General features: G+C 24.6%; 2 protein-coding genes across 2 annotated transcripts; both read right to left on the bottom strand.

Moving 5' to 3' along the window:
• Positions 1–3815: 3815 nt before the first annotated feature.
• Positions 3816–8350, bottom strand: LOC145835951 (plasminogen receptor (KT)-like). Its single transcript, XM_082943721.1, has 4 exons — positions 8172–8350; positions 7318–7424; positions 6823–6932; positions 3816–4698 (listed from the first exon to the last, which is right to left on the bottom strand). The coding sequence occupies exons 1-4, from the start codon at positions 8307–8309 to the stop codon at positions 4592–4594; spliced, it is 462 nt and encodes a 153-aa protein (XP_082799847.1). The 5' UTR covers positions 8310–8350; the 3' UTR covers positions 3816–4591.
• Positions 8351–8629: 279 nt separating this feature from the next.
• LOC145835634 (uncharacterized) lies at positions 8630–11394 on the bottom strand. The gene has a single exon (XM_082943310.1). The coding sequence runs from the start codon at positions 11322–11324 to the stop codon at positions 10380–10382; it is 945 nt and encodes a 314-aa protein (XP_082799436.1). The 5' UTR covers positions 11325–11394; the 3' UTR covers positions 8630–10379.
• Positions 11395–11494: the final 100 nt, after the last annotated feature.

The raw sequence follows: 11494 nt of genomic DNA, 5'->3' as shown, positions 1-11494 counted from the left end.
TTCACACATATACTATTTTATTTAATTTTAATTAAAACGTATACCATAACTAACAAAACTCTACGTTTTCTTTATATTTTTGCAAACAAAAGTTAAAACTTGTATAAATACAACTTTTTATTTTGATATAATTTTTTTAACTGTATACTTTCAATAAGTTTTGAAGTTCCTAATTAGATTAACAAATCCAAATGTTAAGTTTTATAAATTTAGATTTTATTTTTAGATTCTATATCAGGGTTTCCCAAAGTATGCGGTACCGCCCCCCTGGGGACGATTTTAGTAAATCAAGGGGCAATAACTAAAAAAAGGGGCGATTTTAAAATTTTGGTCAGTCATGAAGTTTTTACTTTTTAGCTTGCTATTTTACTAATTGTAACTTGCTATTTGACCCTGAGGTAAAACTTAAACAAAAAAGTCCATTTTGTTACGTAATATATAGAAAAAAATGTTTCAGTTCCTAGAACTACTGTTTTCAAGTAAATTACATTTTTTTTTTCATATCCTTTCTCACTTAACAACTACATAGGTCATAGATAAAGGGAATCCCTCTCACCATTTCATAACCTGACATATATGCTATTTGAGATCATAAATTGTTTGTAAAAATCTATTACAAACTATCACCTTATGATATTTCCATTTCTTTTTTTTTGAAAAGTCACTTTGTTAAAATAAAAAACAAAGCTATTTAAAGTCAATTTTTCAATAGAATAAAAAAGTTGTTGTAATTAATTAAGATATATTTTGTAAGTTATGTTTTGAAATCAGTATTTTGCTTTTGAGCTTGCACTACTTAATTAAAAAAAGTAACTTTTGATTATAATGTACTCACATGGTAATCAAATAATTTAATATAGGTAGGAAGTGTATATGCAAATTAGTTATTATTATTAGTATTTGATAATATCAACAATTTAAGTACATTGTGCGGCTTAAATAAGTTACTAAATATTAACTATTAAATGTCCGAAATTTGGTATATCAGAGATTATTGTAATGTCAGGTTTCACTTAACGATTTCAGATGGGTCTAAATCCAGTCAAATTTCGGCCTTGTAAGTAACTTCAAAACTACTAAGCAAAACAAATAAAATATAGTTTTTTTAAAATTTAATATTTTGAAATACGCTTTCAATTTGGGTAGGTGTCAGAAAAACACAGCGTCACTTAAACACGGGGTGACACTTTAGCACGGCGTTACTTTAGAACAGAGTGACACTTTAGCACGTAGTGTCACTTTAGCACTGCGTCACCTTAGCACGGAGTGACATTTTTTCACGTAATAATTTTAAATTTTTTAGAATGTTTACTTATATAATGTTTAATTATCTAAAATAATTAACTTAACAAACAAACAATTGTGAAAATTAGTTCTATAATTTTAAAAATATCCTCTTAAAAAAGAAAAAGTTTTTACTATGGGCTTACATGAAATAAGTAAGTTTTTAATCTTTGTATTTCTCACTTTTTATTTAAAACTTACGTTTAAAGTTTAGTCTTATTAGAACAATTTAAAGCGTTTAAAAAACGTTTAAATAATCTTAGAGCTTGTAATTATTGCTTGTTTTATTAAAATAGTTTTATGTCGAAAACTTTAAAGTAAGAACCTAATATTTTCATCTAAAATTAAATAGTAAAACAAGTTAATAAAGTTTTGAAATTTACTTTTGTTTTAGATTTAAGTAAAGCTTAAACTTGTAACTCATTTAAAGCTTGTTAAATTTTAGTTTACATGTTGCATAGTTCAATTTTAGATTTTTCAACAATACAGTACCTGATGTGATTTAAGCAAATAAAAAAACCTGCAAAATAAGTTCTGTGCTAAAATGACACTCCGTGCTAAAGTGACGCCGTGCTAAATTGACACTCCGTGCTAAAGTGTCACTTTGTGCTAAATTGACGACGTGATAAAGTGACACTCTGTGCTAAAGTTTCACTCCAAGTGTCACTCTGTGCTAAAGTATCACCCGTGCTTTTCTGACCCGTTCCCTTCAACTTAGTTTTAAGTTCACAATAGCACTTCCTAGATCACAATAATACTAGATTATTTTATTACAATTTAGATCGAGTTTTTTAAATTTCATATCTGCTAGTTTTTTAAATAACGCAGCCCGCAAGTAGATTTTTTTAACAAGTCGACACTAGAAAGGATTTTTAAGAAAATATAACCTGCTGATTAAAAAGTTTGCCCACCACTAACCTAAAGTGTTCATTTGTTTCAAAACAGCTCTTATTTGAACAGAATTGATTACAAAATACATAAGGCTTTTTAATAATTAGGTATTTTAAACCACTTTTCAGGCTTTTAATAAAATAACTGCAAATGTTTTCTCAAGACCTGTAAATTACTTTAAACGCAGCCCAAAAGTGCGTGCCTAAAAAGTACCAGTCTAAATCACATTTCAAACACAACTTTTTTTGTTCAAAAGTGCGTACTCAAGAGGAAAATTACTATATAAAATCATGGGGGGCATTTTTTTTTTTTAATTTCTGAAAAGGGGGCGATTTAGTAAATGAATTTGGGAAACCCTGATCTGGTGAAATGTTTTTTTTACCTCTAACGCACAAGGTTATCTACAGTAACAAAATAAAAAAAGTGTATAACTTTTTGTTTATATGAAAAGTAACAGTTTTACATAGAAAACAATAAGACAATCTCGATTTTTATACCATACAATTAACTATGCATATCTTCATAAAAAACTAAATCCTATTAATTTATCTTACAAAAATTAAAAAACGTCAGCCATAGAGTGAAGTCGGTTTATATTATTTAAAAAAAAGGCTACTTGTGTTTTATTCATAAAGAAAGTACCACTATCACTCAAGCTTTACTGAAGAAGTTTTCATTTTTACTAAAATATGACACTCATTATATACAATTGCATGTGTAAATATTATAAACTTGATGCAAAAATTAAGCCTAAAATAGTTTTTTTTTTCAGAGTTATGTATAGAATTTTATAAAGAATCTTTTAAACTGAATTTACACTCATGTTGAAACAATAGAATATCACAAGTACAGTTTAAAACGTCATAACCTTTTGACTGTAACTTTACTTAGTTTGAACGTTTTATTTAAACAATGGCATCTTTAGAAAGTTTTTAACGTACAAAAAAAATCTTATTCTTTCAGAAATGCTTATTAGACAAAAGTTTAAAACATTTTTAAACTAGTATATAGTCTTAAATTTTTTTGGTATTTAGTTACGAAGCCTAACAAAACTTTTTATACGAGTCTTTAGGGATTTGTTAAGGAAAGACAGTAGTATATTTATTTTTTACTAATAGTTTAAAAATAACTTTGAATTTTTTCGTAATAGACTAAAATTATAAGAAGTATTTTAAGTGTGCTGCAGACTTCAGAAAAATTAGACACTTGAGTTTAATAGTATTTGATTGTTTTTTGGTTATTACGAGCTACAAAATTAAATAACTTAAGTTAATAGAGTTAGTCCAGTATTGATCATTTAGTTAATAATAAATTTTAAACTTAAACTGCATTGTGTTTTGAAATTATTTTTAGAAGAGCTTCTATTTATTTTATGAACTTTTAAAATTCATTTTTTTCATGCCTTTTCTTTGTTATACTACTCTAGTTTGATTTCTTAAAAGTTTAAGTCTTAAAGTCTTAATTATAAAATACATATTAAAATATAAGTTTAGTTAATTAAAGAAATTATCCATCTGCTAATATGGGAACCTATTTTTCAATAAGTTTGTTTAATTTAAAAATAATTTTAGAAACAAAATCAAGATATAATATAATCAAAAAGTAAGTTCTAAACAGTAATACTTACTTATGTGTATTTTTTGAATAAAAAACCAAGTAGTATTTTTAAAAAATGCACAACATGTTTATGTTTGAACTTCAAAAATAAATACTTTTAAAAATAGTTACTAATCTTTAGACAAAATATATTCGTATTAACTATATATTTTATTGATAATAATTCAAAAAAAAATATCAAGTAAAAAAGTCTTAAAAACAGTTCAAGTAAAAACACTTTGGTGAAAACTTTAGTCACTAATACAAAACTTAACATATAAATTTAATAAAAACTTAAATAAATATAATATAGGAAGTGACATAAAAGATAGAACTTTTTTTGTTTCTTAAAACTTAAATTCAACAATTGCCACAAACAAATTAAGCTCTTTATGATGACATGTTTACTATACAAACATTAAGTCACTTCAGTAAACAAAACTTGAAAGTAAAGCTTTTATTGTGTAAAAAATTCATCTGTTGAATAAAAATAACAAATTTGTATGAAAATTATGAAACATTATCCATTTATTATAAGCATTAAATACAATAAATTCATCAACTGTTTCAAAAACTAACGATCATCATCGACATATAATTTTGATTTCATGATTAAAAGTAAAAACTAACATAACAGTGCATTAGTTCACTACAAAAATTACTGCAAAGGATTGATTTAAAAGCCTATAAAAAGTACTATTTAATGCACTTAAGTTACTAGTATAAAAGAAAATAGTACTGAAACTTAAGAGATTGTAAGAGAAATTAATTCCTAATAAAAATAGATGAGTATTTCAATTAAATAATTATAACACAATACTTATTTCAATCCGGCCATTCTTTTTGCCTCTATTGAGTCATAAGTTGGCATACCTACTGGTAAGTTCAATCTTTCATGTTCTTCTTTCATTATTTTTTCAGCTTCATCTGTTAAAAGTAATTAATATTTAACTTGGTTTAAAAAAATTTTATAACTCTCATTCTGTGTCTAGACTTTAAAAACGGCTACATTTAAAATTAAAATTTTAAAATAAACTTTTGAAAACAAGTAACTACTTGGCTGACCTTACCATTTTAGATTTACTTGATCATATACATAATTAAACAAATTTATTTCTAAAACTTTATCTTTTTAAAAATTACTGAAAATTTTTCTCAAACTAATTATTTATTACATATAAAAACATTGCTGACTATAAAAATATACATATAAATCAGAGATTGGCAAACTACGTCAATGAGACATACTTTTTAGTTTGAATATATTATGTATAAAACGGCCAAGATCTATCATTAAAAAACAACAACATGTGCGCCCTAAACTTTTTTGTGGGTAAACACTAAACAGTAGTGCTTTTTTGAAAATAATCTAATTAAAAATTAATTTTAAGGAGCTTTTAGACGGTTGTTGTTTATTTTTTCTAAACAATAACGTCCCACAAAGACTTTTTTCTAACAAATTCTAACCGCGAAAGATTATTTCTTGTATATCTGACCTGTTATAAATAGTTTGTAACACCTGATTTAAAGATTATAAATTATAATTGTTTGAACAAAGTTTTGTAAAAGATCTTAACTTTACACACTAATCAAACAAGTTATCTCCTAATATTTATAAAATAATAGATTAGACTAAAAAAATATATTTTCAATAGAATAGATGCGTTTAGTTTGGCTTGACTTATGAGTAAATAAAAATAGGCATTTAAAAATAATGAATATTAAGAATAAAAAACAACAAAACACAAAACTTCTTACCTAATACTGGCAGTATAAAAATTTACTTATATTTTAATGTTTTAGTTTACTTTATAACTTTAAATATCTGGTTTAAAAACAAAATTTATTAACAAAAATTTTAACTGTACTTCTATCTTAAAAAAAGGTGAATTTACTTTTTTCTAACTAATATAAAAAATAAATGCTTTAAAACTAAATGTTCCGTGTTAAAATAATCTTTTTTTTATTGAACTCAGTAATTGTGTTGCCTTATTTGTAATAAATAAAAAATATACTTTTAAAAACAACTGAATGAAAACAAAAAATAAAAAATGTTTCTTTATAATGTTTATCAAAGTAATATCAATGAACTAAAAGTAAGTAGTAAATAAAAGAGCGCAATATTTTATAGTTTACTATCTTAATTAAAAAGTTATTGAAAATTTTGTCGTTAAAAACTGTAACTTTTTTTTTTAAACAACTTAGTTTAAATACAGCTCAATAAAACAATGACATCTTATATTTAAGACTCTTTTTCTCTTTTTAGAGTCAAATGATAAATGATTTTAGATATTCAAAGGTTTTTGAAAGCTAAGTGTGACTTTAAAACATATGTACAAAATTAGTAGTTTTGAACAAAAAATAAATTCATTCAAAAATAATTGAACTACTCGATAAATCATTAGACTGTATAACACTATGTATGACTTTGATTGGTTTAAAATAGTAGGCAACTTTTTTAAAGTACAAGCTAGATCTAGTTGAAAAAGTCAATTGTTATAAAAATTTATTAAAAAATTTTCAAGATCAATATATTTATAAAATTTTACTACAAAAACTAAAATAAAAACTATTAAGAGGCAAAAGCGTATTGAAATTATTATAACTTAAGCATTACTAAGTACTCAAAGTAAAACTTAGAGCACATCTGGAAGTATTTGTAATAAAAAAGTGCAACTTCATTTATTTTGCACAAGTTGTTCTCAACTTTAAAAAAATAAAATTCACTCTTTAGTTAAGTGATTTGATATTTTCAAACTAAATATTTGAGATTAATTTAATAAACAAATTTTATTTAAATGAAAATTAAAAATGTAAAGTAGTTTATACATCTTTGTTATAGTAGTTTTATCATTTGAAAATTTTTAATTTACTATTGAAAATCAAAACTAATGGTGAAAAACTCATTTATCATTCTTAATAGCTAGAACAATATATAACTTAGATGAAATATTTTTTATAAAGACATAATAACCCTAAAGTTTAACATTGTTGCAATTTAAATTAGAAACTATAAGTAAAAAATAATTTAAGAACTACTGTACAACCAACCTCTACATCTAGCCATAAGAGTGCCATATGCAGCATCATATTGAAAAGCGAGTACAAATGATAGTGGCAATGCAGGAATAAGAGGTGTTGGTACTTTCTTTTTTATTGTACTAAAAAATTTTATTTTTAGCTACTTTAAATACTTTATTACTAAAATTAAAGAAGTATATTTTTAAAAGAATATTATGAACAAGTTATAAATAAAATTGCTAAAAAAGTAATTGTAAACCTCGAAAAGTAATTGCTTACAAAAGCTTCATATAAATTTGAAGAAAAACAAACACTAATCTAAAAATTTATAGTAGATCAACTTTTTAGTCAGGAGACTTTATGTAAAAAAATACTACATGTATTTTTAATATCTAACTAGTAAAAACTTAATAAATTTAGAAACCCAAATTGATTTTAATTACTTTAAAATAACGTCTTAGAGCGGCTGAAATAAAGTTAAAAGAATATCAAAAAATCAAAACTATCTCTTAATTAGTTACTAACGCAATGGTTCCTGCCGTAACAACACAGACAAAAAAACAAGAATAATATTTGAATATTTCCCGAGCTCTTGCAAGCTGCATTGACATCATCCTTTCTCTCATTTCATTCTGTTACAACAACAAACAATGTGAATTCTTTTTAAAACATTTGTTTGCAATCTATTTTTATTTGAATCCTAGTCAAAATTTAAGTATGTTATTAAATATAAAAATTAAAGTGAATGTTAAACCAAGTAAAAAAAAAAGTTATTTGAAAGGACAAATGTTTTTTTAAAGCATTTGACATTATAAGAAACTAATTAAAATGTTGCTATGTTATGTAATATTAAACTTTGATAGAATTAATTTTCAATTTTTCATATATTTAATTTTTTAACTTGTTGACACTGTTGCATATTTTATATTACAAGTATAGTAATCCAATTATTGTGAAATAACTTAACTTATAAAAGCCTTACCTAACTTCTAAGTAAAAACTACAACTAATCTTAATTGATTTTATTTTAAAAGAGCTATTAAGTAAATTTTTGAACTTTGACTTTTAAAGAGCATTTTAAAATGATTAAATTTACGGAATTCTGAATGCATCATTTAAATACTTAAGTATACTTCTTAACAAAATTTTCCAAGTTTTTTATATCTATTTTCTTTTTTTTCAGACTATTTTTGGAAGTATAATAAGTATTTTCTTTATTACTTAAATTCAAACAGTCTTAAAAACACTAAAATAATACTTAAAACTTATAGATATTTTAAAAGTAACTTACACTCAAAACTTTTATTAAAAGTTACTCAAAATTAACACTACATTGCAATATGTACAAATAAAAAATCATTTTATACTTCTAATCATACCTGCATGATCATCTGTCTTTCCATTTGTAATTTCATAGTTTCTTGTTGAAATTTCATTTGACTTTCCATCTGGTCTTTCATGGTTTCTTTCATAGACTTTTGGATGCCTGAACCAACTGAGCTGATAGCTTGGCCCATAGTTTTATTTTTTCTAATAGTTATAAAACTATATACATAAAATAACCTAAGTTAATAAATATTATGTGTGTCTTTAATATAAAACATATAATTTTTTACTAAATAATATTTAGTCTACTTAACTACTACTTTAACTTAAGAATAATTAAATTTATTGATTATATAATTTTTTTGTGAAACTTTACCAAATAAAGCTTAGACTAATAGCTATAAAAGCTTGATACACAACTATAGTAGTTAAACATTTATATTGTTTAAAGCAACAAGACTTTAACAATAATTTTCTTTAACGATTGTAATTTAGTTAAACAACTCTTAAAAAAATTATAACATATATAATAGAATAAAATTAATTTGTTTTGTACCAAAAAGATAGTCTTTATAATGTTTGATGCTAAATTTATATGAATGACTTTTTTTCTGCTTTAAAACTCAATAAATTTAGTTCTTTTTTTAACAAAAAATGTTAATTTGAAATGAGTGTGTAGTTTAAAACAGTGAAGTGTTGTATATTTTTTCATGAAACCAAAAAGAAATTCAACTTTATACTAAAACTAAATTATTTAATAAAAATATGGTACAAAGAAAAGAAATCGTTTGTTATTCTACTACACAACTTAAATAATTTGGTAGACAATAGTTAAAAGGCTAAAAGAAACTTAACAGCTTTGTACAGAGTTGCCAAAGGTTTCTTGTAAATTTCTTCCAGGTTAAAAAAAAGATTTTTGGTCTATTTTTGGTATAAAATTAAGCTTAAGGTAAAAACACTGTCTCATATAGTATAATAACATTTGATAAAATACTGGAAAACTACTATAAATGTGTTTCTTAATAATAAAATAGTAATGATACACAAAAAAATTCTTTATGAAACATTTTTGTATCTTATTTAAATTTTGTTGTTTTGATGTAGAAATAGTTTCAAAATCTAGGATTTTTAGTGATTTTTTTCAAAATTCAAGCTTTTTCAAGATTTGGTTTTTTTGCAACCCTGTTTGTAGCTTATATTTATTAACTCAATAACTCTTTTGATTTCAAAAAATATTAATACTTTCAGCTTAATGCTAATTATTTTCAATTTGAATAATAGGATAAGCTGCCATGAAAATATATCTAACTTGATTTAGTTGTTACATGTAAAAACGACTGATTTGAAATTTGAAAACAGTTATTTACAATTTCTAAACTAGTTATTATGGTATACGTTACTTTTTTATAAAAAATGTAGAATTTCATAAACAGTTTTCTTTGATTGGAAACTGTAAGTTATTTTTACTAATTATTATCAAACTCAAAAGCAATAAAAGTTAAAATACCAGCAAATGAAATATACCAACAATTATATTTTTTTGTCTTAGTTTTTTTCTAACTAGTTGTACCCTTTTTTTCTTATAAGTTCAAAATTATCAGAAACAGTTGCAGATATTGGAAAATTTTAAATTTATAAATTAAACTTTTGATAATAACTAAGCTTTTTACATTCAAAAATGTCAAAAATTTTCATTAATAAAAACTATATTTATACATATTTAATGTGCATTTAAAACAAAATGTAAAATCTTTTAAATATTATCTAACGTTATTACAAAAAGTTTTGCACGTGATTGAAAATTTTGTTAAAATATTACAAGTTCCATTAGTATAATGCTTCAAATTCAATAAACTATTAAAAAAAATTAAAGTAAAAATTTATTATGCTTGTTAAAATATTAAAGCAGCACATATATTCATTAAAAAAAGAAACAATAAATAACAATAAACTTTTTTAATATAGTAGACAACCACCACACAGCAGCTAAGCTTGGTAATATAATCACAGTATTTTTTTTACTTATTTGCTATTTTAAATTAAAACTAACTCTAACAAATCTATAATAATATGCACAAACATATTACTATAAATGTTCAATGTTAAGATAGTAGACACCATAGATTAAAATAAAACTTTTAAGATCAAAAAGATAAATTTAACCACTACAATAGTTAATACTTGAATCAGGTTACAAACATTTAAAAAATGTAATTAAGATTTAAAACTTAATAGTTTTAAATTGTCAACCACTCAAACTATTAGATTAAATACATATCATCTTTTGTGCTTTGAACTTTTAAAACTTCTTCTTTGAGTTCTTTTATATGATTGGGTTCAACCATACAACATCCACCTATAAATCCAAACAAACCGGTTTTGTACCAACTTTTTACAAGTGGTTTATAAGACAAACCTTTGCAGTTCAAAACTTGGTCACCAAAGTAAGAATCAAAGTTTTGATTAGGGTAGCATAAAAATTTTTGATGAGAGCCTAGATACTCTTTTACTAAGTTTGCAGTAACCAGTACTGATTCAGCAGGGCTACAGTTAGTTCCAACTGCAACAACTTGTTTATTTTTAGACAGAGTTTTGCAAACATGTACAAAATCATCACCATAACTGGTAGTTAACCCATTTTTTGATGTAAAAGAAACAAAGGCTTTAGCTTCTGGACACTTTTCAAGATTTTTAAGAGCAGCAACAGCTTCTTTCAAAGCTGGTATAGTTTCTATTGCAAAAAGTTTTACACCCTTCTCAAGAAAAATATCAATATTTACAGAATGAAAATCCTGTAGAAACTCACTTGTTACAGAGTCAATGTAAGTTCCAGAATACTCGGAAAGGTCATGCAGAGTAGCTCCGTAGGGGCTAATAGAAGCTGCTACTTCAACCGTGTTTGTAGTTTTTGAAAGATCAATTGCTTCTCTTGCAATGTCAGCTGAGGAACCAATCAGCTTCACAGCATCTTCTTTGCTCAAACCTGCATGCTCAACAAAACCTTCAATGCTGCACTGGTAGCTTCCAGTTATAATGACATCTGAGCCTGCTTCTATAAATCTTATGTGTGAGTCTCTTATCTCCTCAGGGTTTTCAAGAAGAACCCTGCCGACCCACAAAGGATCACTATTCATCTTTTGTTTATCTACACTTCCATTTAAGAAGAGGTCACACGATAGACCTCCATCTAATATTGTGATAGACATATCTTATAATTTGACTACTACTAACAAGAAAGTATATGTTACTACAGCTTATGTTACCTTCAATTTTTCAAGTTTTACTCTCTAATGTTTAAACAGTCACATGTTTACTCTACTACAGTAAACAACTAAAACGACCTTACTCATTTTTGTAAATGCAGTCAATAACAGTA

This window comes from Thalia democratica, chromosome 5 (assembly GCF_965202585.1).
Source record: "Thalia democratica chromosome 5, ktThaDemo2.hap1.1, whole genome shotgun sequence".
NCBI classification, from domain to species: domain Eukaryota; kingdom Metazoa; phylum Chordata; class Thaliacea; order Salpida; family Salpidae; genus Thalia; species Thalia democratica.
The sequence above is the reverse complement of the archived record's forward strand: the minus strand, read 5'-3'. Positions and strand labels throughout refer to the sequence as shown.

Coding starts and splice junctions, on each gene's coding strand:
- LOC145835951 (XM_082943721.1), bottom strand. CDS start 8,309: ATGGGCCAAGCTATCAGCTCAGTTGGTTCAGGCATCCAAAAGTCTATG. Junction 7,425..8,171: donor AAAGACAGATGATCATGCAG/GTATGATTAGAA, acceptor TTGTTGTAACAG/AATGAAATGAGAGAAAGGAT. Junction 6,933..7,317: donor GTTACGGCAGGAACCATTGC/GTTAGTAACTAA, acceptor AAAATTTTTTAG/TACAATAAAAAAGAAAGTAC.
- LOC145835634 (XM_082943310.1), bottom strand. CDS start 11,324: ATGTCTATCACAATATTAGATGGAGGTCTATCGTGTGACCTCTTCTTA.